This window comes from Malaclemys terrapin, chromosome 15, assembly GCF_027887155.1.
Source record: "Malaclemys terrapin pileata isolate rMalTer1 chromosome 15, rMalTer1.hap1, whole genome shotgun sequence".
Classification (NCBI taxonomy): domain Eukaryota; kingdom Metazoa; phylum Chordata; order Testudines; family Emydidae; genus Malaclemys; species Malaclemys terrapin.
The window spans coordinates 27803985-27831972 of record NC_071519.1 but is presented as its reverse complement, the minus strand read 5'-3'; the positions used below and the strand labels follow the sequence as shown (position 1 = coordinate 27831972).

General features: G+C 43.1%; 1 protein-coding gene across 3 annotated transcripts in view; it reads left to right on the top strand.

The window, feature by feature from the left end:
* Window positions 1–25678, top strand: part of ARHGEF12 (Rho guanine nucleotide exchange factor 12) — a 98653-nt gene extending 72975 nt beyond the window's left edge. For all 3 annotated transcript variants that reach the window (XM_054005739.1, XM_054005738.1, XM_054005740.1), the window contains 14 exons: window positions 826–951; window positions 1745–1859; window positions 5632–5732; window positions 5898–5975; window positions 8485–8560; window positions 8962–9129; window positions 9716–9803; window positions 11794–11883; window positions 12025–12104; window positions 12498–12707; window positions 14701–15183; window positions 19125–19435; window positions 20358–20430; window positions 21241–25678. In XM_054005739.1, the coding sequence (XP_053861714.1) occupies window positions 826–951; window positions 1745–1859; window positions 5632–5732; window positions 5898–5975; window positions 8485–8560; window positions 8962–9129; window positions 9716–9803; window positions 11794–11883; window positions 12025–12104; window positions 12498–12707; window positions 14701–15183; window positions 19125–19435; window positions 20358–20430; window positions 21241–21251 (2010 nt within the window). In that variant the 3' untranslated portion in view covers window positions 21252–25678. The remainder of the gene's footprint in view (window positions 1–825; window positions 952–1744; window positions 1860–5631; window positions 5733–5897; window positions 5976–8484; window positions 8561–8961; window positions 9130–9715; window positions 9804–11793; window positions 11884–12024; window positions 12105–12497; window positions 12708–14700; window positions 15184–19124; window positions 19436–20357; window positions 20431–21240) is intronic.
* The last annotated feature ends 2310 nt before the right edge of the window (window positions 25679–27988 follow it).

Here is a 27988-nt window from a genome sequence, read left to right as displayed (position 1 = left end):
CAGCACTGGGAGCTACTCCCCTTGCGGGGTGGTTTTTTACAGCACTGGGAAAGCGCTCTCCCAGCGCTGGTGCTGCGACTACACAGCCACGTTAAAGTACTGCCGCGACAGCGCTTTAATGTTGCTAGTGAAGACATACCCCTAGGCTGTCTCAAGGGTGAGTGCCAAGGAGAGCAGATACAGGGGTTTGCAGCGCAGTCTCTTGCAGTCATCAGCCCTGCTAATTGTTTGTGTTTTTTTTTCTTTCCCCCAACTCAACCTGCCATCTCACTGCAGAAGTTTGGGGCAGGCAATAAGATCACATGTTGAATCCCGGGAGCTTGTAGTGGATGGCCCAACCACATGGTTTCACAGACAACCCTGGACTTGCATGTACAGGCCAATGGCAAAGTAAAATAGGTCCAATTCGTCCCTCATTATTTAAATCGGTGTAGTTGTACCTGCTTACACCAAGGCTGATTTTTGACTCAATGGCGTGATGGACAAAGCAATGGCATTGTGTCCTCTTCTGAGTCAGCAGTGACCTCAGTGCCTTGCAGTACCTTCTGCCTTTGGTATTGATAGAAAGAAAGTGATTGTGAAAAGTGGGTTGTGTAAAAGCAGGCCTAACCGGAGATCTTCTCAGCTGCAAAGGGTTCCTCGGCGGGTTGGGGTGAAGAAGCCTTAAAGGCAGTCTGTATCCGTTAGAGACAAGGAGGTGTAAACATGGCTATTTTGGGGGTCTGGGCAGCTTTTTTGCTTTCTGAGAGCAATTCCAGCATGTGCCAGAGCTCATGTGCCCAGTTTGTCTCTGTCTAAATTTGGCTTCTGGGTTTCTTGGCACAGTTCAGTGGAGCAGGCGAGGAGAACCTGAAACACGCAACTGCCACCTTTTGTAGTAACCAGCCTTTTGCTCTAGAGGTGATCAAATCACGGCAGAAGAAAGACTCTCGCTTCCAAACCTTTGTGCAGGTGAGTTTCACTCAAAAATTGGAACTGGTCCCAAGTTGGGATGATGGTCAGTGAAGGATAACCGGGGGCTGTAAATAAGGTTAATACAATTAGCAGGATTATATCTGACATTGCTGTTGGATTGAGATTATTTCCAACACCAGATTGTCTCTGTTAATTACTTCTGGACAGGTGAACCTTTAATGTTGAGGATTAAAGATAATGTGCTGGTAGAGAGAAGCATGTTCAGTTACAGGACTTAGATACCCATACCTGTTACACTGTGCACATACCCGATTGGGAACAGGGGTTCTGTGTAGCACAGCAGGGCCCAGTAAACAGTTGGGTGTGCGCCCTGAATGCAAGAGACGTGGTATACCTATCCCACTGGGAAGGATCTCAGCATGTGTGCCATCTGAAGAGGAGAGCATTATCTGCCTTACCACTGGATGGGAACTCTGGTAATACAAAGACTGATGTAATTTTGAAAAATGTAGTGTCTACGTAGTGTGAAAGACTAAGCTGATGTCTTCCCTATATGGCAGTGACTGAGATTGATTATGGATGGTACCAGCCTGTGTGAAGTAATGAGGGAAGGAAGCCATTGCTTTTGTGATGAGCCTTTCTTATATGTAATTGCAAATGAAACTGGGCTGTGTAGTCTGAGTGATAAATCTAGGCATTTCTTGTCTTGTATTTAATTACCGGAAATGTGAAGTAATAGACATTTATATGATGAATAGATGGTACATGTTCAGGTAATTATAGTCTTAATAAAAATGACAAATGCCATTATTACGCTGTTCAATTTTAGGATGCTGAGAGCAATCCACTGTGTCGCCGGTTGCAGCTGAAAGATATCATTCCCACTGAGATGCAGAGGCTGACTAAGTACCCCCTTCTGCTGGATAATATCGCTAAGTACTCAGGTAGAGCATCTCCACGAGGGAGCCATTATCTTTGTGCACGCATCTTGGCGGTTTTGCCAAACAAATCTGACTCTTAAAAATGTATGTATAATGGACGGTTCACTGCCATGGGTCAGTGACTGTTCTCAGCATGTGTCCTCCACCCTTTCTCATGCCTTTTCTAATATCCACTCCCTATGAGAAAAGCGCATGCACTTGGGAAATAAGGTTCAAAACAGGTTTGATGCCTGCAAGCTTAAACATTCTGTCATAAGCATTTTTAATATATTTGTCATGTTAATACCTAGGTTCTGGAAATAGTGTGAATGTTAGAGGTTCTCTCTTCACACTGGATGTTGATAGACTTTGAATCTAATATTGCTACTCTTACCACCCTTTAAATCTTCAGAGGGTTGTAGTAACGTTGATACACACAGCAGAACCTTGCTCACCTGTACGTCACTAAAATGCAGATTTGATTGACCCGAAACTAGTTTCGACCAAACCAAAAAGTGACCAAAATGGTCGTGTTGAAACACAACCTTTTTTCTTTCTGCTTGATTAGAAAAATTTCATTCTGGTTTTGGGCAGTGGACTCTCTAGCGTGATAACTGTAGCATTCTAATCAGGATGTGGGAGAATCCAGTTTGAATCTCTGCTCCAATGACTATTGTTTTCTTTTATACAACATGGAACATCTTCAGTGGGATGAATTAAGAAAGACTCCTACAGAATATCCCATAGCCCTGTGGCTAAGGGACTCTACTAGGATGTGAGAGATCCAAATTCAGGTCCCTTCTCCACATCAGTCAGAACCCAGGTCTCCCACATCCCAGGAGAGTAGCCTGACACTAGTGATATGCTTGGTTATGAGGGAGTTGCTCCTCCCCTGTTTTGTGAATCTTGTCCTCTTTGCTTTTGTCAAAATGCCTGAAATATAAATGAATTTTTTCAAATTGGAACAAATATAAATATCCAAAACACAAGATCTGGTAATAATGGGGAACTTGAACTAAACAGATGTTGGAAAATTAATCTGGAAGTTCTTGGAATGTATTGGGGACAACTTTTTGTTTCAGAAGGTGGAGGGAGTAACCAAGGGATGACCACTTTAAATTTAAATATTAGCAAGAGGGAGGAATGTAAGCCAAAATAGGGAAAGAACAGGTTAAAGAGTATTTAGATTAATTAGACTTTTGCAAGTTACCTGGGCAGATGAAACTCATCCAAGGATACTTACGGAACTAGCTGTCTCAATCTTGGAACTGTAGCAATTCTCTGGAAGCATTCATGGAGATGGTGAGAAGAGCAAATGTAGTCACTTTCTTTTTTAAAAGAGGAACAAAAAGGACCCGGGGAGTTAGCCTAACTTCAATACCTGGAAAGATGAATTTGTGAAGAACAAGTCATGCCAAACCAACCCAATTACCTTTTTGACAGGGTTGCTGGCCTAGTGGATAGAGGCAAAACTGTAGATATGATGTATCTTGATTTTAGTAAGGCTTTTGACCCAGTCCCACATGATATTTTCATAAGCAAACTAGGGAAATTTGGTCTAGATGAAATGACTGCAAGGTGGGTGCACAGCTGGTTGAAAGACTAGAACAAGAAGCAATGGTCTCAAGTTGCAGTGGGGGAGGTCTAGATTGGATATTAGGAAAAACTATTTCACTAGGAGTGTGGTGAAGCACTGGAATGGGTTACCTAGGAGGTGACGGAATCTCCATCCTTAGAGGTTTTTAAGGCCCAGCTTGACAAAGCCCTGGCTGGGATGATTTAGTTGGGGATTGGACTAGATGACCTCCTGAGGTATCTTCCAACACTAATCTCCTATGATTCTATGACTATTCAGTCGTTATCAGTGGTTCGCTGTCTAACTGGAGGGTGTATCTACTGGGGTCCCATCCTGGGTCCAGTACTAGTCATTATTTTCATTAATGAGTAGGTTAATGGAGTGGAGAGTATGCCTATAAAATTTGCAGATGCCATCAAACTGGGAGGGGTTCCTAGCACTTTGAAGAACAGGATTAGAATTCAAAAAGACATTGACAAATTAGAGATCTGAAATCTGCAAGGAGAAATTCAATAAAGACAAATGGAAATTACTTCACCTGAGAAAGAAAAATCAAATGCAGCACTACAAAATGGGGAATAACTGGCTAGGTGGTAGTACTGCTCAAAAGGATCTTGGTTATAGTAGATGACCAATTGAATGAATCCCCAATGTGATGCAGTTACAAAAAAGGCTAATATTCTGGAGTATATTAGCAGGAGTGTCATATGTAAGACACATGAGGTAATTGTCCTGCTCTAATCAGTACTGGTGAGATCTCCACTGGAATACTGTCCAGTTCTGGGCACCACACTTTAGGGAAGATATGGACAGATTGGAAAAAGTCCATGGAAGAGCAACAAAAATGATAAAAGGTTTAGAAAACCTGACTTATGAGAAAAGGTTAAAAACTGGGCATGTTTAGTCTTGAGAAAATAAGACTGACGGGGGGACCTCATAGTAGTCACCAAATATGTTGAGGACTTCTATAAAGAGGACTGTGATCAGTTGTTCTCCGTGTCCATTGAAGGTAGGACAAGAAGTAAGCTGTTGAGTGTACAGCAAGGGAGATTCAAGTTAGATATTAGGAAAAACTTTAATAGTAAAGGTGTAGTTAAGGGCTGGAGCAGGCTTCCAAGAGAGGTTGTGGAATCCCCGTCATTGGAGGTTTTTAAGAACAGGTTAAACAAACACCTGTTGGGATGGTCTAGGTTTACTTTGGTCCTGTCTCAGCATCGGGGGGATGGACTAGAGGATGCCGTGAGTGTCCCTTCCAGTCCTGCATTTCTCTGATTCGGAGAGAATTTCCAAAAAATTCCATTTTGGATTTGACCCAGAACAATTTTTTTTGATTGTCAACAAACAGAAAAATCCATTTTTCACCTAGCTCAGCCTGGAAACTGCACAAAAGCTTGGTGGTAATCCCACGTGCACCCTTCTTAACAAAGGTTTAATAACAGATGCTGGCTGCAGTGAGACCTGATCCATAGTATTACTTTCATGTTTGCACAGAATTTTTTTTTCCCCTCCCTATTTCTAAAATGTTTGTCCTTTATAGAAAAGGCTGCAGCTTAGAAGCTGCAGTTTTTCTTTTACTCTCTCTAATTATTTAGTCATGTTTACTTGCTGTTAACAATCTATCACTTTTTCACATTGGTTTCAAAGTATGAGTAGTTGTATCAGATGTTATGCATTCACCACTGAGCCAGCTTCTCCGTCTCTTTAAACATTAGACAGCACATGGGGAAAAAAAAAATGCATCTTTCCTGTTTCTTCCCCCGACCCTCAGCCTGCCCTGATCAACCTCTCTGGGAACTAGAATGGAATTCTTGCAAACTTCTCTCTCAGCTCAGAATTCCCTTTGGGCAGGAATTGATGAAGTGGAGAAACTTTCTGGAAAGTCTTTGTGTCCCTGTTTTGGGCAGGGAAGGTTATAGAATGCCGCCTCTACTGTTTGATCAGTATCATGGACCTGTGTCCAATGTGATCCAAACCTAGATCTCTCTGACGTGAAGCTATTTCCATCATTAATCTGTGAAGTGATGAAGCTAATTGAATGTTTTACAAAGTCCAGCTTCCCTCTTTGATCTTGGGGGCGGCCGATGTGTTGCATTAGATACTGGACTAAATGGTCCATTGGTCTGACCCAGGATGGCCATTCTTATGTTATGTTCTTAATTAATTCTCCTTTTACTCCTCCCCTGGAGCTCACCACGTCTTTATTTCTTTGCCCTGTTGTAGAACGGCCTGAGGAGAAGGAGAGAGTGAAGAAAGCAGCGGATCACTGCCGTCAGATCCTTAACTATGTGAACCAGGCGGTCAAAGAATCTGAGAATAAGCAGGTAGGAGGGGAGGGAATGAGAAGGCTGGACAAGGGTGGATGATGGGGAGATGAAGAGAAACAATCCAGAATCGCTAGCACTGTGGTTGGAGTCACCTGTATGTACTTGGACTCTTCCAAGTTGTCCCAAACCAGTATAACCATGACTTCATCACATGTCTTCCAGCGTTTGGAAGATTATCAGCGTCGCCTTGACCTGTCCTACTTGAAGCAGTCAGAGTACCCTATGCTGGATGAGATCAGGGTGAGTGATGGAGCGGAAGTGATTATTGAGCCATGATCGTGACCCCTTGTAGTTAAGCTGGTGACGCTTCCTGCTATAACTTTATTGTAAAGTCAAAAAAAACTCATTCCACTTGAAACTTCTCATGAAGCGTCTCTGGTGAGAGGTGAATTTATTTTATATAAAGGTTAAGTGGAACATTTATTAGATATGAAAACCTGAATCTCCGGTTGCTCTTGGAAGGTCTCCATGAATTTAATAACTTGATCTTGCAAAACGGAGAGTGTCTGTGGAACTTGTAAATGTCATGGAACAATACTGCTATGGAATACGAGGTTTTTCACTTGTATGTCACATGAGAGAGAACTGGTTTACGGCATTTATATCCCCTTCTGAAACAACCAATAGAGTATGTACACCTCGTGGTGGGGTAGCTCTACGTTATCTCCTACTTCAGAATACTGCTGGCAGAACAAGGAAGTCCTTTGGGAGAACCAAAGCTTAGACATTCTGTTGGCTTCACAAGTGGAACTTGTAGCTATGCTTGATTCACATTGAAGATCCAATGGTATAGGTAGCCGAGCTTCTAAATCCAGTGCTAGAGTGCTATGCTTCATGTCCTGTTTAAATTCCAGCAGGTCTCAGAGTGGAGCTTGTAACTTTTCTGATATAGTTTGGTTTAGGGGGAAGGGGCACAGATATTGAGGGAGGGAGGGATAGCTTAGTGGTTTGAGCATTGGCCTGCTAAACCCAGGGTTCTGAGTTCAATACTTGAGAGGGCCATTTAGGGATTTGGGGCAAAAACCTGTCAGGGGATTGGTCCTGCTTTGAGCAGGGGGTTGGACTAGATGACCTCCTGAGGTCCCTTCCAACCCTGATATTCTATGATTCTATGACAGGGCTGCACCTTTTGGTATAAATGTACAAAAAATTGTCAGGATATACACTCAACGTTCATCTTTTCATAGTAGTATATACTGTTTCTTGCACTGTTAGTGACCATGTGGAAGTTCTAACATGTTATAATATCCAAAGAGGTATTTTTGTTTCAAGGCTCATGGAGTTCACCCTAAAGTTCTTTTGTATGATCTGCCAGCCTACTAAAAAAGGCTTGCAAACTCTTTAAGAAATAAAGGAATCATGGAAATATAAAATCTGCCATCTTGATATCAACTCTGAAACTTGGAAGGAATGGCTAATGAAAATTACTACCTCTACTAGCTTGCCTGCGGATCTGTCAGGAGCCATGACATCTGTCAGGAGCCCTGAATAACTCAGTGATGTTATAAAGTCCAGCAGATCATCAAAACAATTCATTCTTCAGAGTGTGCTGCAGGCACTCTTAACGTACAGTCCACATTTTGAAGCATTAACGAAGTAAAATATAAATTCCAAACATTTGTATGAATTGTTGCCAAAATACTGCTGGAAACCATCATTGTTATGATAAGGCCTCAGAATTTCATGTAAAAGAAAATCCTCCCCTGAAAATGTCTGAGGTTGTGTAAGGCTGTACACACAAATCCCTCGTCCAAACAAAACCTCATTAGAACATTATACCTTGAAGATACATGCGTGTCAGAAAGTCTTACGTTGTTACTTTCATGCTGTGTCTAATTTTCAAAACCATAGGCCACAGGATCAAACCCAACTTTCCATATAGACTTACAAACTGTCCCCTCTACTAAAAATGCTATACATCCACCCACTACTTAGAAGCTAAATCCAGTCATCAAATACCCTGACCACAGCCTCTCCCCTATTGTCCTTTACCTAGACTACCCAGAAGCTTTCACTGCCCCACTTATCCCTGGGAACACCATTCACCTTCCCAACCCCCTCTTGCCACTGGCAGGAGACCCCATGTTATCACATTCACCAAGAGTACAGGATGGGAGGGGGGCACTGGCACTGGAGGCCATGCACCTCACTCTTTAACATGGGCATAGTTTAGGGGATGGGGCGGTGTGCCCCCCCCTTCCGCAAACTGCAAGCCTCAGGCAGGCGTGGAGCAGCGTTGGCTGGAGCTGCATTTTGAGGCTGGAGAGCTGGTAACAGTGATAAGCTCCCCCGCTGTGAAGCACAGCCCCAGCTGGCGCTGCTCCATGCCTGCTTGAGGCTTGCAGTTTCGGGGGGGCATGCTGCCCTTTCAAACTACGCCCATGTTAAAAAGTAGGAGGGGGCATGGCCTTCTGGTTCCGGTGCCTACACATAAAGCTTCCATTCTCTCACCCTTTACAGTCCTGACATCCCCCTGTGCCTGATACAGGGTGGGAGTATCCTATCCTTTCACAACAGGGAAAACAGAAGTTTCTTTCATATGGCACGAGGTCAGTGAGTGCTGAAGAGTGAAACGACCCACAGGTTCTAGGTTCACACAAATACCACAGATTCTAAATCTCATTTTACCTTCTTTGAATTCAGCTACTGGTCTTCTGACAGGAGTGCCTTTTACCTTGACCTCCAAAGTTCCCATGCAGTGAACCCCATATGAAAGCTACTTTTTTTTCTTCTCCCCCCATATTGACAGAATTTGGATTTAACCAAGAAGAAGATGATTCACGAAGGACCTCTGACCTGGAAAGTTAATCGGGACAAGACTATTGGTGAGACTTATCCCACCAGTCAACTTAAACTTGGGTTTGTGACCAACGGGGGGAAAGATGTGGCATAGCTGTGATTCCCAATTATGAGCTGTACCGCTGCCTGTATGACTTCATGTCTGCTCCTCAAGCGGATTCAGTTATTCTTGTCAAATCTGAAATGTGTCTGAGTATCATTAGGACCATGCTGGGGCCCCGCAGTCTGTTGGGAGATGAGCCAGTCCCATCTGTAGCCCTCTGCTGTGGTTCTGATGAGAGAGATTTGCAAGCTTTGCTTAGGCTGGCACAGCCTCTGTATATATATAATAGAAAATACAGCCTTTTTTTACCCCTTATGTGCCATGAGGTGTGATGTGAGGGAGTGACTCGTTAACCCATTCCAGGCCTGTTTTTGCCCTTTACAGATCTCTACACGCTACTCTTGGAGGATATTCTAGTGCTGTTGCAAAAGCAAGATGATAAACTGGTGCTGAGGTGTCACAGTAAGATCCTGGCATCCACTTCTGACAGCAAACACACATTCAGTCCTGTTATCAAGCTGAACACTGTGCTGGTTCGCCAGGTGGCGACAGGTCAGTGCAACCAATGGGCAAAACTTAGGAGTAAGCGGAATGCAAAGGCAAGGCCATTTGAGGAAGGAAGTTTTTGTCTAGGAGTTGGAGCAGGACATTGGGAGTCGCGACTCCTGGATTTAATTCTCAGCTGCACTTCTGATTTGCAGTGTTACCTTGGATGAGCCGTTTAACCTGCCTACATCGGTTACCCCTCTGTAAAATGGGGTAGTATCTTTACAGAGGTGGTGTGAGCGCTAGTTAATGTTTGTAAAATAAAGTACTCTGTGATCCCCAGAAGAAAAGGGCTTTAGAAATGCCAGGTGACCCGGGAAGAGGGAGGGGAAATAAACCGACTTTAAAGAGGTGTGAGGAGCAATAACTATTTTTTGTCAGGCCTGGAAGCCAGAGTCCCATTTGTGTTCGAGAATGAAACTTCTTTGTATTTATGTAGTTTGCCTGCTGGTTTACTTCACAGAATCTTCCTGCAGTATACCTTATTGGGTGGTAATAACGTATGGGTATCTGCCTGGTTTCAGTGAACTTGAGATACAATTGTTCAGGACGAGGCATCAGATTAAATTACTCTTCTCTTGTGTCTCTCCAGATAACAAAGCTTTCTTCGTCATCTCCATGTCAGAAAACGGCGCCCAGATTTATGAATTGGTGGCACAGACTGTTTCTGAAAAGACTGTGTAAGTGATGGGCTCAGTTATCTCTGCTGTGGTGGAGAGAGAAATCTTACATCTGAGTAGTAGTTTCACTTTAGAGGGGGTTGTGAATTATCTTGAGCTCAGCTCACACACAGAGCTAATGTGCAAAACTCTCACCTGTCGCCCCATTGGGAATTTTCCTTAATTCTTAAAAAGAACAATAACTCTTTGCCAGCTCAGGCTGTTTCTAGAGATTTTCCCGGTTATGTCTCATCTCTCACTCCTAGCCCTTCTCTTGCCTTACAAGTGCTTCTTTTTTTAAAAATCCTTGTGAGTTGGGGCTAATGAGACCCACGTGGTTTAACTGTCAGATGAATCAATGACATAATCCTGCATCTCTATGCAGAGTCCTAGAACCTAACATCTGTCCTGGGTACCCTCAGGATTCTGGGACATGTTAGAGTGGCAGAAAACTCAAAAGCACTATAATTTATGAATTCAAGTCCCTGTCTGAACTGTTCTTCATTCTGCCTTTGATAGGAGTGCTTTGTCTCTGGACTGTGAACACCACAGGGTGTGGATTTGTTTGTATGGTATTTTGTACATATTGCACAGTGCCATGTATATCAGTAATATAAAATGCATAGTCAATGGTAAAATCCAGGATTGCTAGCTTTGGTACAAAGGTGGTGATACAAACTGCTCGCGTGCATGAAAGTTTGAAACTAGCTGCATCAGTAACATTCTGGTACCCCTATATTATGTCTTGTAACCATTGTAGTTCAGGAAAATACTGCCCTGGGAGACTTGATGGCTTCTTAGTGGTTGGTAATGAGATTTATGTGCCTTCTGTCGCTATGTTAGGGATTTGAAACTGACCCCTCATCTCCAGTAAGCAAAACTTGCCATACAATTGCTGAGTGGCCTGCGTTATGTGAGATTAGTTGGTGGGTCTCACCCAAGTTCATTGTGGACAGGTGTTGCAACATGTGAACTACCAGCAATTTTGGCAGTAACTGGCCACTGTTATCTGCTGTCTCTGCACAGAGGCCAGAGGATTGACTGAGCCCTGGGGTGAACTCACCCCTGCCCCCTAGAGAAAATCATCCAGAACCGAATTTATAAATGGTGCGTGTAGAGAGGTAGTTTTCACTGCTGCTGTCCGTGCTGTACTTGCTCTTTGGCAATAGAGAGAGAATTTCAGTTCCCAGGATTCAGTCTGGCATCTCTTAACGAGCACTGCAATTCCCTTTAAAGGTAAAACATTAATTAGAAATTTTAAATGTTCAATGTGGACAAAGAAATTTGTGGGCCCTTCCTTCAAGTGAGGTGCAATTAGGATAACACAGACTTCTTCGGTGTCACCAAGCTTTTGTTCATTGAGTGGAATATTAAATCTGAAGTGCAGAAATTAGAGCTGCCTTTCAGGAATGTCTCTGTTCAATGCATTTTCAGTTTTAAAAAAAAGTCTGGAGACCAAGCACGCTTCTAGGGCTATATTCATAGAACTGGTTTCATTCCAATAGAAATCCTGTAATAAAGAACCACATTAAGACTGCAGGAATCCCTCCCCCAAACTTTAGTGTATTTTGTTACCTTGAGAACTTTATGGAAAAAAATAAAATCTCTCTTCTGATTTTCTGTGTAAAATGACAAAATCCCAGGCACCCGCAATTCACCGCGGAATAGGTTCGCTTCAGTCCATTGCATATAGTGCTCTACTTCTGGTTTCATTTGTTGTTGTTGGATTGAATCTCCCACTTCTGCATCTGTATGGTTTCTGCTGAGGTTGTTGCATTCATTTCTCAGGGCTGGAGCATCTGCCTTGTATCTGGTGAGGTCACCATAGTTAACCTGTGGAATTCAACTCGCTGCCACAAGATGTTGAGGCAAACAATGTAGCAGGATTTTTAAAAAATGTCTATTCCTTTAAGACTATCCACAGTTATATTAGCTGGGTTAAAAAACCTTACATGAGATAGCATCCTTTTATGCTTCAAGTGTCTTGTCTCTCATTTTTGGCCTCTCGCAGATGGCAGGACCTGATAGCTCGGATGGCAGGGACAGTAAAAGTCGAGGCATCTAAAAGGCCGATTCCATTACCACAATCGGGACCTGGCGAGTAAGTAAAAATCACCTTCGGCTTTGGTTTTCCAGTGGCTTTTGTCTATTCCTGAATGGGATCACCAAAGCGTTGATGCTGTTAGAGTGGTAGAAATGCATGGGATTCACAGAATTCGGTCCTTTTTTCCCCTTCCTGCAGCGAGGAGCGTGAGGAAGAGGAGCAGCAGAAGCTGAAAGAAGAACAGCATGATATCCCTGCCAGCGGTATGCAGAGTCCAGGTAACAGCATAAGTCAGCGTGCTGGACGCAGTATAAGAGTGATAGGCTTTGTCTTTCACATTATAGGGATCTTTCTGCTACAGTGAAAGTTGGTGTGTGGTTTTTTGTTTTTGGTTTTTTTGGCTCAGAAAAGCCTTCACTAGAAGCCCTGTGAGAGTGAAACCCAGTCTATTGAGGTATACCTGCTAGTCTTTCCCAGCTACCCTTAAACTGCAGGGAAAGGAGATTCTGCAGAGGTTCAGATAATTAAAAATAATAGCCCATGCAACAGATACGCATCCTCAAATTTATCCTTGTGAAAGAGAGTACCATGTGGTTTAGTTTTTCACCCTGTAGGTAGTTCAGAATATGTAGTGGGACATCTAACTTGATTATGTCTTTTCTGTTGGCTAGATAAAGATTTGGGACTTGAGTCTCCCTTGATGCTGAAGACTCAGTCTCCTTCAGCAATCATGGCTGAGAAGTCCGAGGTAGAAGATCTTCTTGGGACTGAAACACATTTTGAGAAAGATCAACGGGCAGAAGAATCTTCTGCGTGCTACGGACCACCAGTCCCTTTCCAGATCTCAGAAGAGCGGTGGGCATTGGATGCGTTAAGAAACTGTAAGTAATTATGATACTATGGACAGAAGTGGCCCTGATGAGTCTTGATTTGGATCTGGGAATTTTCAGGTGGACAATTTGATCCCATGGGCTAAAATAGTATTTTCTGTCTGTTTGTAGTAGAAGCTCTTATGTTCCCATCTGGGCTCCAAGGCAGAATGGGCTAGAAATCAGGAATTTCTGAGCTTCGTTATATTGCAGATGCTGGCTCTTTCTGTGAGCAAGTCCTCCTCTGCCTTTGTGTGCCCATCTATCAGACTGGAATAATAATACTGATTTATGAGGAGTTCTTCATTCTTGTCCATGAAGTGCTTTGGGGAGATGGAGTAACACTTGGGAGCTTGATGCATGATATGCAAAGTATTATTGTTTCAGGCACAAAGGTTTTTTCTTTATTTATAAACATACAGTTAACCAGTGAGACTCATTGCCACAAGATATTATCTAGGCCACCATTTTTCAGCAGTATTCAGAAAGGGATTGTATATTTGGATAACAAGAACACCTAGAGTTAAAATTAGTAAGGTTCGGGGGAAAAAAAGTGTGTGGAAGTGATCTAGAACCTTATGCCTTAGGCTGTAAACCAACCTCTAGCTGAGGGATTTAGGAAGAACTTCCCCTTTGAGCAGGTTATTCCATATTTTCTCACTTTGAGATATCTTGCACCTTCCTCTGAGAAGTCTGATATTGGCCTGTATCAGAGCCAGGACTAACACTGGACAACTGATCTGATCCAGTATGGTCATTCGTATGATCCTAAATATGATCTCCCAGCTACCTTACTGATGTTCAGGTGACACACAAACGTGTTTCCTTAGTAACTCTGAGATGGATGTGGTGCCTCTAAATAAAACTGAACTTTACTGGGCGTGGGCTATATCACTTCTTTATTGACCCTCTTAGCTCAAGGCATATAGGTGATTTGACTGAGTTTAGCCTCTACACAGGTCTCTTCAGTCTAACAGATTTATCCTGGGTCTTTTGAGCCATACTATATCAGATTTTTACAGAATTCAAAGCATTGTTCTAGGGCTAGGTGTTTTCAAGTATTTCTAGTGCTTGGGCTCTTAGATTGTTAATGGAAGCTCATTCTAGGGGGGGTGGATGGTGCATTAGATAACATCAGTGATCTAATGTCTGTCCTGACTGCTAAGATTTAATGAGACGCCCTCTAGCAATAGTAATGGGTCACTTCAGGTTTCTGCAAGTGCCTTCCATTCAACTGTGTGGCTGCTTTGTTTTAGGAACTGATAACACCCACAGCGTGAGAAATGCTATGCGGGTGTCCACTTATAGCTACATGAAGCACTTGGACTGCATTATACCTGCTAGTTCTTAAGTAGTTTGAGTGAGAACTAAAGCATCATAGAACAAAGACCAAATCAGAATCTCCCATATAATTTAGAGATTCTGAATGTTTGTATGAACTTGTAGGGAGAGTTTGCATCCTAGCATTTAGACTAGAAGGTTATGCCATGGAAAGGTAATTTCCCTTGAATCTGCATTAGGATCTTTGCTTCAGCCTGTGATGTTAATGTTCTGATAATTTAAACATTCCCAATACACCTTTAACCTCAGATTGGGAGTGGGGACGGCACGCTCAGCATTACCAGCATTATGTAGCAGTTGGGACTAGAAATCAGGGGATTTGGGTTCTCCTCATGACTGCCATTGACTTGATGGATGATTTTAGCTAAGCTACTAACCAGTCTGTGCCTTAGTTTCCCCATCAGTAAATTGGGGATAATACTATGGTACTTGTTCACCTTTGTGAAATGATTTGAGATCCTGTGATGTAAGGCGCAAAGTAGTATAACAGAGCTCCAACCATTTCTTTGTATCTCTCTCCCCACCTTTGCAACAGTAACAGTGAGAGAGCTGGTCATAGGGTGAACTCTTTCAGAAAGAGGCATCATAACATCCGTCTCACTGAGTGTACAACGGAGATGGCTTCTATAGTTCAGTGAATGTTCCATGTTTCCTTTCCTTTCAGTGGGCTTGCTGAAGCAGTTGTTGGTGCAGCAACTGGGCATGGCTGAGAAGGGGACCCTTGAAGACTGGCGATGTTTTCCCAGGTATAGGACCGTTTCCCAGGGGGCCCAGGCAGAGAGTGGTATCCAGCGTGGACTGCAGCATTCTGACGACAAGATGCAGCAGCCTGGAACAGACCAGATGCCTCCCGGAACAGGAACTAGTGAATCTGCAGCTTGTTATGGCCTCCGGACTTCAACCGAGTTTCCAGCTTCACAGGATGCTGTGCAGCTGGGGTCTAGAGACGCCAGGTTTAGTAACAATTTAGTAATGGACCATGTGAACATGAACCTGGAGACCCCTACCCTGGAGCTGGAAGGGGTGGGTGCTGATGACAGTGGAGAGCACTTCTTTGATGCTCGTGATGCCCACAGCGATGAGAACCCATTGGAAGCTGAAGTAATGGAGAGGAAGGAGGATGAGGAGGTGCACTTACGGATCTCAGGTGAGCTTATCCCACTTTACACAGTACGTTGAGTTATGGCCAGTTCAGCTCAAATGCCAGAGACTTGATTGTGTTCAGAGACAGAAATGAATAGGAACTATGTGATTATAAAAGAAGCACAATTATGCTTTCCTGGTGGAATCTCCCTTGCTGACTCAGTACAAGACACTTTAAACATAGCGCTTCTGGTCTTTAGAAGTGCTTTTGGCTTTGGACGTATCAAAATAGCTAGTCCTCTACACTTGAAAAGTGATGTACAGACATGAACTAAATTATTACCTCAACACCCTGAAGGGTGGCTGATTAAAAGAGAAACTGAGATACTGCTAAATTAATAGCTTATCGTAGGCTACAGCTGAAGAAATTTGAGAATTCCTGGCTCTAGCCCAGGTGCATCAAAAGGGAGAGCGTTCCATTACAGTCTGCATACAGCATCCGTGTACCAAGGACCTCTCCAAAGCTGTACCCTCCCAGTCTCCCACTTTAGACTCCCATCAAATGGTGGTGCATAACTCCTCTCCCAAGTCTCTAAATATATCCTTGTTTCCCATTATCAACCCTCTGTCTCTCTCCAGAACACCACGGGGACTTGACTGCATACCCAAACTTATAAAATAACCTTCTTGAATATATCCCTTCCTGAAATGTTTTTCCACCATACACCCAAAGTACTGACTTGGCTATGTTCTACATGGCAACTGGCGATGTAATTTGAAATCTAGCTAAAACTCTACAAATAGCAATGAGGACACAGAGGTGCGGGTGTCAGTGTAGGGAAGCAAAGTGTGTATGTACCCAGGGGGTCAGGCTGCCTTGTACAGCTCCCACCTGAAGCCCATGTCGCTGTGTCTTCACCGCTGTTTATAGTGAGGTAGCTTAAAGCTATCACAGGAACATCTACCCAAGCTGCAGATTACACTCCTGGTTGTATAGAAATAACCTTTGAGGCATGATTACATGTATACAGAGATCCTTCTGGATCATCTACAGAAATCATCAGTGGACTAGAATGTCTCATTATCTGTCGCCTCTTGATACGAAAAAATACAGACACACAACGTTTTGTTTCCAAAGGACATAGGAATGATGGTTTGGTGCTCTACAATGAGTCTCAACAATGCAACATATACAGGGTTGTCACTTTAAATGTGTGACCCCTGGGGATAACTGTGCAGGGGCGATTTTACAGTTGTGTGAGACGTGTCACTCTACGGCCACTGTTTTGGTTTTTCTTGCTCAAGCTTCAAAAAGGAACTTTCTCCAGTTTGGCTTTGCTTGGTAATAGTCTCCACAAACTCCCTGTCGCCAGCTCTTGAAAGCTTTTCTTGTTTATATATCAATATATAAAGTAATGGTTTCCTGAGCGGCACCTTGAAACAGATCTTTTTTAGCCATGAGGAGAGGTTGTATGCGTTTGGGTCTCATTAGAATGGTAGTCCAAGATGGCGGCTGCACGTGCTTTCCTGGGGCTTTGCAGGTTCTGTGATGGATGGCCCTGGGATCCTGCTGGGCATCTGAAGTAGTGGTGCTGCACTTTATGAATGAAGGTGCAGTTAATTTGTCATGTGCCTGTTGCAGTGCAAGTAGCTGTCAGACTTGGAACACCTTATCCATAAATGTACTTCATTTAAAAATTGGATTTTGTATGATGAGCTTGTTTCTGACTGGCTGAAAGATGCCATCCAGTCATATATTGAAAATCCTAGTCCCTTCTTTTCTATGTTGTTAAAGCACTTTAAATTATTAAGTGAACCAACATCTTCAAAAATCGAATTTATTTTTCACTTCTTGTACTGTTCACTTTTTGCTTAGCTAAGCAGGGACTTTGAAACGAGATATACCCATTCTGATCAATTTATACTTCTGGTTTTCATGCACTAGCATAGCTGCAACACTGCAGAGAAATTAAGGACAAAATTCCAGTGGCACATGCAAATCGTGAAAATAATTAAGAACATTGGCCATACTGGATCAAACCAATGGTCCATCTAGCCCAGTAGCCTGGCTTCCAACAGCAGCCAGAGCCAGATGCTTCAGAGGAAGTGAACAGAACAGGGCAATTTTATCAAGTGATCCATCTCCTGTTGTCCAGTCCCAGCTTCTAGCAGCCAGATGTTTAGGGACACCTGGAGCATGCATCCCTATATCCCTGACCATCTTGGCTAATAGCCATTGATGGACCTATCCTCCATGAACTTCTAATTCTTTTTTGAACCAAGTTATAATTTTGACCTTTTTAACAACATCCCCTGGCAACGAGTTCCACAAGTTGACTGTGTGTTGTGTGAAGAAGGACTTCTTTTTGTTTGTTTTTTTTAAAAACTGCTGCTTCTGAATTTCATTGGGTGACTGGCCCTTGGTTTCTGTTATGTGAAGGGGTAAATAACATGTCCTTAACTCACTTTCTCCCCACCATTCATGATTTTATAGACCTCTATCATATCCCCTTCAGTTGTCTTTTCCAAGCTGAACTATCCCAGGCTTTTAAACCTCTCCTCCTATGGAAGCTGTTCCATACCCCAATATTTTTTGTAGCCCTTCTCTGTATCTTTTCCAATTCTAATAGATCTTCTTTGAGATGGGGCAACCAGAACTGCATGCAGTATTCAAGGTGTGGGCGAACCATGGGTTTTTATATAGTGGCATTATGATATTTACTGTCTTGTTATCTATCTCTTTCCTAATGGTTCCTAACGCTGTTAGCTTTTTTTGACTACTAATGCATATTGAGCAGATGTTTTCAGAGAACTATCCACAATGGCTCCATGATCTCTTGAGTGGTAACAGCTAATTTAGAGACACGCATTTTTATATGGATAGTTGGGATTATATTTCCTAGTGTGCATTACTTTGTGTGTATCTGTGTTGAATTTCATCTGCCATTTTGTTGGCCAGTCACCCAGTTCTTTGAGATCTCTTGATAACTATCTTGAGTAATTTTGTATCCTCTGCAAACTTTGCCACCTCACTGTTTACCCTTTTTCTGAATCGTTGATGAATATGTTGAAAAGCACAGGTCCCAATATAGATCCTTGGTGGACCCTGCTATTTACCTCTCACTATTGTGAAAACTGCTTTGTTTTCTATCTTTTGACCAATTACTTGTCCATGAGAGAACCTTCCCTCTAATCCCACGGCTCCTTACTTTGCTTAAGAGCCTTGGTGAGGGATCTTATCAAAGGCTTTCTGAAAGTCCAAGCACACTATATCCAGTGGATCAATGTTTCTTGACCCTCTTAAAAACTCAGATTGGTGCAGCATGATTTCCCTTTACAAAAGGTGTGTTGACTCTTCCCCAGCAAATTGTGTTCATCTGTGTCTGATTATTCCATTCTTTACTATAGTTTCAACCAATTTGCCTGATGCTGAAGTCAGGCTTACTGGCTTGTAATTGCCACAGTCAACTCTGGAGCCTTTTTTAAAAATTGGTGTCCCATTATTTCTATTAATAATACTGCATATTTTATAGAACCTTTTATTAGCAATCTAAATTTGAGTGTAACCTAGCAAAAAAATCTCTGAAACTGAATAGTGAATTCCAATTAGACGCCCAGCAGTATGATTGATGGCTAGCATGGATTCCATTGTAGTAATTAGTAGCATGCACATGAATATTTTTAAGATACCTTCTCATGAGAGAAATGCAGAACAAGAGATAGAAAAACCCTATTTGGTTATCTAATCCTATGGTTCTCAAACAGCAGACCCTACATACACCTCTAGTGTTCCCCATTCAGAACCAGTCTAGTCCAAACCAGTTCAGAGTGGGCTCTGCAGGGTATCCTCTGATGCTTTATCTAGTCGGTTTTAAAATACAATGAGAGATGAAGCTTTCATCAGTTATCGTTTTTTAAAGTCCAATTAAATTGTCTCTCTAGTTCAGTGACTCTTTGCGATTTTATTGACCTGGTGGTGCTAGTACAAAACTGTTCTCTTAACAGGAAATTATTTGATCCTTGATGGATATGGAACTGTGCAGGAGAGCTCTACAGATGAGGACGTGTCCTCTCTAGTTCTACAGTGCACTGCCGGCCACTCCTCTTTGGACTCAGCACACCAGCAGCCGATTTCCCCACGAGATGCCCAATCAGATGAAGGGAGCTCCCCGTTTGCTGAGGAATTTATGGCCTCGCGCTGGGGGCCAGTGGACGAATTGTGCTCCGATGCACCGAGCCCCCATCTCTCCGTAGAGTCGCGTATCCAAATGATGCAGTACATTCAGAAGATAGAGGCTGACCTTGAACACTTAAAGGTACAACACATTTTTTTATTTGAATTATTCAGATTTCGCCTTCACTGTGTTTAAAAGGAGCAAGCTTGGGGGAAGAAAGCAAACCAGGAAAAGTACAGAGTTGTGAATACAAGTGCTTCTGTGATAAGACGTCTGTCTATCCTTGGACGATCTCCAGGGAAGGGACAGGCGAAACCAGGAACTCTATATAAATATGCATCCGAAGAAGTGGGCTGTAGTCCACGAAAGCTTATGCTCTAATAAATTTGTTAGTCTCTAAGGTGCCACAAGTACTCCTGTTCTTCTTTTTATATAAATATGGGCAGATGTTAAATGTATGTAGCTGCAGACAATTTGGAAATACAGACCTTCTCCAAAGTTATGAGAAGTGGAAATTTAATTTAGTGGGTGTTAGAATAAGGCTGCAAAAATTGGGATTGGAGAGGTCGACCCACCACCTGGGGAATATGAATAACTGACCTGGAAATGCTTACCCAATTATCACTTATTGACACTAATGTAAAAACAGAGTCAAAATCCCCATTGTGCCAATAGTAAGTATTTCAAACCCACTAATTTCCAAGTCACTTTCCTTGCATTCTGGGGATTCTCTATCCCATCTTGAGGGTTATCCCAAAGAAATGGGGCCTGGAGTACTGGTTGCTGAGAGACCTGCCAGCTCGTTGTGGCAACCGAGGACTTTCTTGCTTAGTTCTACTGTAACCAAGATCCAAAAGAAATAAAGAATTGTACAGACTTTTCCCTGATGGAGGAACGTCTCATCGGTGCTAGTGATGGTTTGAGAGCTGACGATGGAATGTGTTTAGTAACGTGTAATTACAATCCAGTCAGCGCCACTAAAACGTTTCCTATTCTAAGAGAAGAGCGCTCTGGAGGTTCATTAGGAACAGAAATAAAGGGCCACATGGGTTTTGTCTTTCAGGAAGTTGAGGAAAATTACACCACTCTCCTTCGCCAAAGGTTGGCTGGCTCAGCCCCCACAGATGAGCATTCAGGTATGTGAACAACACATCGTCCCTTCTCCCAGTGCTTCTTTCTAAATGGTAACGTATGTTAAAATATCATTGAACTCTGGCACCAAGGACAATGAACAAAGCCGGTTATTAATCTTTCAAACAAAAGCCTTGAGAGATGTCATTATGGCTTCAGCCTTTTGAAAGCTGCTGGTTCCACAACATCGTAAATCTGCTGATCATGTATTGCCTTCTCTGAGGATGTGTGAAGTTGGAGGCAGCTCTCCTCCACTTTCCTTTTCCCCACTGCAAGCCCATGAATAAGGTGTTCGGCTTGTCTTTCAAAGGGGTTCGGGTCAGTTTAGGGACTGAAGTCAGATGAGTTATGGCTGTTGGCCAGGATGGTGTCCCTAGCCTCTGTTTGCCAGAAGCTGGGAATGGGCAGTGGGATGGATCACTTGATGCTTTCCTGTTCTGTTCATTCTCTCTGGGGCACCTGACACTGGCCACTGTCAGAAGACAGGATACTGGGTTAGATGGACCTTCGGTCTGACCCAGTGTGGCCGTTCTTATGAGTTAGATTGTAAGATCTTCTGGGTTAGGCCCCTCTTACTTTTGTGTGTAAAGCACCATGCACACCATTGACACGGTGTAACGCAGCCATCACAACTCCCTTTAAATTTGGTTTGAGCAGATTCCTGTGATGCCTGCAGGTGTGTTCTCCAAGTCAACTGTGGCACACAGTTATCCCCACAAACAGTGCTGTCTTGAATTGGCTGTGCGTTTTGAAGGGTTCGTGATGCTCACTTCTCTTGTGGCCTGTTTTTCCCTTACCATCTCTTTCCTTTTCAGACAAAAGTTAGTCACGTTTTCTGGAAGTGGCTGAAAATTGGATGAGAGCGTCAGCGCCTACTAGCTTCCGTGCAGACTCTGAGACGAGAGCGTTCTGTCTGTGGACCATCCAAGTGCTAACCATGCTCTAGCAGAGTGGGGATGGGGTGATTTCCCTGTGGGGCATCTGCACTAGTTTGTCAGTGAGGGAATCTCTTCCATTCTCTCCTCCTCCTCTTGCTACCGGAAATTTTGTTTTTGATTCAGAACAACAACAAAAAACCAAACCAAATGTACAGAGCTTTGGGTGTAGGATATAAAAATGTATTTAGACATTTAAAAATCAATGTATTTATTTGACTTCATTCCATGTATCAAAAGCACATTTTAATTTTTTTTTATTTGCTTTTGTTTTAATTGGGTAGTGACCGTTCTAGCCCTTGGAATCTAGTGCACTCTGGATCCCGCTGCTCCAGAAGCAAAGTTCAGATCTGAGAAGGGAGGGGGGAGGGGTGTATTTTGTGTCTTGATTTCACTGGATTGGACTCCATGCTCCCTGCTGGCAACCCAACTGCCACACAGAGTTATTTGCAAAGGTGTTCTTACGACCTTTGGTGGGAACGGGCTACATTCAACAGCCTGTGAACTGGTGCCATTTGGAGCGATTGCCTGTTCTGTGTAGCTCATGTGCAATGAGAATTCTCCATGCACTAAATAGCCAGGCACTTGAAATTAGCAAACCATTTTTCCCCTTGACGGTCCCCTTCATTGACTTGGGGGTCTCTGACAGGGAGAGGAGAAAGCTGGGTTTAATTTTTTTTCTTGACTTTGTTGGCTTTGATAATTGTCTCCTATTTAAAGTGATCAACAATGTTTGGAGCTCCAGCACTTGTGTAATCGTTCACCGGATCAAGCAGGAAAAAATGCAAACCCAGAAATGTGGGCCAGGTGGGGGGGGTCTCACTAAATCACTACTGAATGAACGTTGGCTGCCATTTGAGTTAGCCACAGGTACTGCTGATGATAGGGCCAGTAAATGTTAGTACCTGGAGGTATGTCTTGCTGAGTTTCATGGGGGGTGAGGCTTGTTTATTTTTATTGGGGGGGGGGGTTGTTCTGGGGTTTTTTGCACTGATTGTACCAAAGTGCTCTCAGATAGGTGCATTGCAGAGAAGGCAGAACTACTGGAACCAGACCCAGTTCTCTAGCACTTCCCATAGGCCAGTTCCAACAGTTTTCTGTTGGACTTCATTCCAGACTGACCCTGCAAAATGCAAGCTCATAACAGAACTAACTCTGGACACTCCAGACGGGTTATTGATAGTGCCTGCTCTGAAATTGGTACTAGGATGGGCACTACCTGCTATGGGACATTTGGTTCAGGACGTTCTTAGTCTCTCAAATTTCTGGAATCACAAACTGCTAATTTAAAGTGTGTGTGTGACACATTCTTTCTGCACCTGGTACCCAAGATTTTTTAGACTCTTTTACCATGGAACTGAATAACGTGCCAAGCCAATAAATCCTCTTCCCCTCTTAGAACCATTACAAAAAAGTGTGCATTACTGCATGGACCATGATGTGCAGAGAATATCTTTAGTCAGTGGAAAGGTCGTTCTCCCTGCTCCATTTTCCCTATCCCTAATGACAGAGGATCAAAATTGCTTTTCCACTCCTGTGACGCAAAAGCCAGTTCTTGTCCTTTTCCTTAATAAAAGAGCTTATCCAAGTTGTTATAGGTTGAACAGAGATGATTTTGGATCCACTTTACAAGTTGGGACCATTGGAGAGCAGGGAGGATTCTCTTGTAGAAGCCAAGTGCATGGAACACTTCCCGAGCAGGATCCCCACGTTCCCAACACAAGCCCAAATGTTACCTTCTAGACTGGCAGTGGCATCTCACTGGTGCCAAGCTAGGGGCTCCTGGGTTACGCTTGTGTGAACATACGATCAGCATCCGTTAAGAGCTTCCAGTGTCAGACAAGCAGGAGCTCTGCACCCAGCCCCAGCCATATGGTGCTGTTAGTTTTAAACATCTAGACTTGCTCTAACGAACCCAGAAATTAAACTGTTGTAGCAAATGGTGCCTGATGCTGTGTAGAGTCTCCCTTTTACCCAATCCTGCCACAAAGATCTCTTGGTCCATGGCCAAGCTTAGGTTTTTGGATGCCCTTTTCATTTGATAGCTACTGTTTCTTCCCCCTTAGCCTCTTCTCTTTATCAGCATGGTGTGTGTCTCTCTTACAGGGATGGATGGAAGAGCTGATTTTTCCCGCTGCATGAATTGGAGCAGTTGCTATAGCCCTGCCGCACTAGCCTTTATAACCCGTTTCCAGAGCTGTCCAAGCTGTGCTTGAGCGTAGATCCCGCCCTACTTTGGGCTGCGTTTAATAAACAGAGTTCAGACCCGTTGTCCAAACACAGGTTCAAAGCCCAGTGAAGATGATGGGGTCTAGGAGAGCGTCCTGGCCAAGCTCTTTGCCATTGTGGCTCCTGACGTCTCCAGCCTCCTTACTCGGTGCAGGAAGCCTAACGTTCATGGTGAGAAGCATGCCGCATAAGCAGCGGAGAGATGAGTGTGTAATGATGGCCTAGTGGGGAATGGTCTGCAGTTCCATGTCCTGGCTTATCTGACTCCTCTGCCTTATGTGTGCTAGCATTTGGGGGGAAATCCCCCACCACTCTATTAGTGTCAGTGCAGTTCCACCAGAGGTGGCGGTGGTGGAAGGGCTAGTGAAGATAGAGATTGACCTTAGTGTGTCATCTAGACTTGCACTCAGGTTACCACTACTGGGGCTGCAGAGGTGGGAGAGTTCCCCTAAAATGCTAACTTAGCCATAGCCTTTAGTCCAGTGGGAGGTGGGATGGGATGGGATATTGTCTCTGCAACCTCTCCAGACGTATAAGGGGGAATGTTGACGGTCCCATTCTCAGCTGTGGTAGTGGGGGTGACACATGAATCTGTGGGATGATTTGGCTGGTAGGAGTGGCATAGAAGAGATAATAGAGATCTTCTTGAGCTAGCAAAGGAAGGTACACTACGGAGACCCAGCTTTATGGGACGTGAAATGACATGCTGTGTTGTGCTTGGTCCTATTTGTTTTTCCATATTGATCAATCTCATGTTAAGGGCATTATTCCTTGGTGAGGGATAAGGGATCCCTTCATTTCCCCAGCACCGTAACCTGAAATCACTGGGATTCCATTTCACTCCCTAGCACATCTACTGTATCGCAGATCCCAGGCATGGTTCATTTTGAAGTGGGGTGGGGTGGGCTAACGTTCAAATGCACTTTTCAGTTTTCTCATTTTTATTTGCTTCAGTAGCCATGGGTTATCCCTTCTGTAAATTCCAGTTTCCAGTCAAGCACGAGATGACCTGGCCCGTGATTGTATGTTCCCTTGTTCAGATTGGACAGCAGGGCACAGTGTTCTCTGATATCATTGTGTCTTTCTAAATAAAAAGATGACCAAGCGTTTCTCATTTTGAGAGTGAGGAAAGATTGCTACAATGCACCCTGCAGTCCCTTCTGAGAAGTGTGTTCATCTGGTGTTATGGGATCTAGTTCGTAGGGCTAGAAAGAATTGGGTTGTGTGGGTTTGTAACAGAGTGTCTTGTCCCACAAAAAGGGGAGTGATGCAGATGGCAATACTGTTTAGGCCACATTTGCTCAGGTTTCTCTATCTTGCTTTCTCTGTAGAGAGAGGAGATTAAAACATCCAAGGGGCAGGATCAGAAAGGAGGATCAGGTGTGAAAACCCAAGGGCCTGAGTAGCCTAGATGCCCTGGTCAGCTTTTACACCACAACTCTCTGCCTAGTTCCAGTGTTTCCAATAGAAACACATCATCTATAAAACGTAGATACTCACTGACTGTTCTAGAAACTGTGTCCCTTTGGCTAGAAAAGGTGTTTCAGTTACCTGTGTAGGTGATCCTTGATTAGAGTCTCAGTGCTGATGGTAATTGGTATTTCCTTTGCCCCCCCTGGGCTCCCCCAAGAAATCCCTTTTCTTTTCCAGGTGCCAACTGACAAGCAGATGTACTGCAAAAGGGATACTACAGCCAACACACTGTTTTTATTTTGAATTGTCTTTTGGAACTCTCTTCCTACTAGAATATTTTTATTTTCTTTGTACACCATACAATCATGTACTCTTAACAGAGATTTACTTTAAAGAGAAGAAGGAAAACAAATCTGGAAATATTCTTTAAAAAAATACAAAAATATCTTTATTAATAATCTTGTATTTTTACTGATCATGTTTGAATGTCTAAGAAAAGACTCTATTGTTCTAATTATCCAGATGTATGTTTGTAAAATAGCTCTTTTATGACTTAGCGGATAAGGTTGTATGTTTCTGGAATTAAATATTGGTCATTTTAAAAGTATTTCTGTTTTCAGGAGCTGGGAAATAGAAAATTTAAGCATTCAAATATCATTAAATAAGCTTAAAGGAACCAAGTCCATCACTGGCTGCTTTTTGTTTTTGTTTTTTTTTTATTGCCTGGCACTTGGCAGTACAAACTGTTCCAAAGAGAAAACTTGATGGAGAGTGGAAGCTTTTATTTGGTACAAATAACCTATCAGAGTTCATTGATGCAATTGCTTAGGGAGTGGATTCTTTCTCACAGTTAACACTATTGTTCTTACTGATTAGTAGCTCTTCCCTGCAGAGCCCCCTGTTGGTATCCATGACAGTTTAGACATCCTGCTCCAACTAACCTACGCCTAGACGTAGTGTGCATCCTTGCCATCTGGAGAAGGGTATGCCACTGTTCTGGTAAGAGAATGCTTTCAAAGCCTAGTCATGCTAAAAAGTCTGACTTGGCTCTCTAGTTCCAGACATAGAGTCCTTCTCTCCCACTGAGTTGCCAGCGTGTCTGTTCCATGTGGGAAGTGTCCCTTCTATTCCATAGAAATAAGTGAATTCCATAGAAAAGTGAATTACTTTCTCGTGTTCAGTGCGTTCACCTGACCCCTTCTTTAGGGTGAAGGTGAGATAAACTTGTAAACAATATAGTGTGAGTAATATTTCCAGATAACAAAATCTCTCTCCCAGTAGATCTTTTCTCCTCATCTGCCATCAGTATACTTCATGTTTTCTCCTGGTGTCTGTGGTCAAAGATCCTTTATTAACATGGGCCTGATCCAACCCCTTTGGAAGTGTATAGGAATCTTTTCATTGATTCCCATGGGCTTTGAATCAGACCCTATAACTTTTAGAATTTGAGATTCAGATATCACAGAAACAGGGTGTAGTGTACATGAAGGTGCAAACTTTTCTGTTCTCAATTGCCTGTCTCTGGTATGTGTAGCACACTCCTCACTTTGTAAATGTTACACAATGCCAGTAAGATTGGTTGATTCTCTCCCCCTTTTCAGAGCATATGGTTAGATTGGGGTTTTTTGCTTGTGTCCCACGTTGCTGTTAGATAATCTCAGTTTGGTATGAATGCCCCACATCTTTTTACTAGCAACACATTTTTTTTTATGTTCCATTCTATATGCATCCGAAGAAGTGGGCTGTAGTCCACGAAAGCTTATGCTCTAATAAATTTGTTAGTCTCTAAGGTGCCACAAGTACTCCTGTTCTTCTTTTGCGGATACAGACTAACACGGCTGTTACTCTGAAACCTGACATTTTTTTTTTGTTTTCCGCATTTCCTAACCCTTAACACTTTCTCACTTGATACTTAGTGCCCCATAATCCTTGACCCCATACAAGTACCCCCTGCTGATAATGAGGGATATTCCGACCGCACTCTGCATTTGTATGCCTTTTATGACTGGGTGTCTGTACCCCACACAATTCCTGATAAGACTTAAACACCAACTTGCTGTTAAGTGAAATATTTCTGTTCGTTCCAGTGAATTCCCGTCTCGGAGCCTTTAAAATTGCCTGAAGCTTTAATGGAGTGAGTATAACATTCTTCTCAATGTGTCTTGATAAAACAATGGAGATGACATTGAGAACAATCCTGTATCAGATGGGGATGAACGAGATAATCTAACAGGTCTTTTCTATGATTCCCTGAAACATTTTCTAAATACATACTAGATGCTAGTGATTTTTTTTTTTTTTTTAAATACTCGTTTGCAGTGTCTATTCAATGCTCAGGCTTTTCCTAAAACCTGTCGTGGCACTCCTCCCACCCAATGTTGGTTACCCCATGGTTGGGAAGTGTATTTAATGTTTTTGTGCTTGTTCGTCCTTTGTCTGTAGTTCTTCGCTCCTGTGGGCTGAGTGTGGCAGCCTCAATACAAAGTCCACACACTTGCTCTTATGGTCTAATGGAGCAGAAGTAGTAAAGTGAGTCCTGTGATGCCCAGGCAAAGGGAAGCATTTAACATAGGAAATTAACCACTCTCTCCTACACAAGTAACACTGTCCTGGCTATCCTAGAAAGGGCTACCCTTGGCGCCATCCCCCTTCCATTTGCTTTCTTCAGCATTAAGGCCAGGAATATCCCGACGTGGTGGTGTTGCTCAGCCCAAAGCCAGAATTCTTTGTCGTGGAAGTCAAACAATTGGACTTTCAGCCACAAAAATGAGAACGGCTGCACCTCAATCTGTGAACTGCTGAATTATAATGCAGGAGGTTCCCAATGCTAAGTGATCTATTAGTATTGCTACTCACATCTATAAGATACCAGTGATCATCAATAATTGTGTTTGCGGGAGTGAATGGGCACAAGATACTTGCGGTGGAAGTTTAGCCTTCACACTGAATTTTGGATATGAGTGCAGCCCCATTGTATTACTTGACT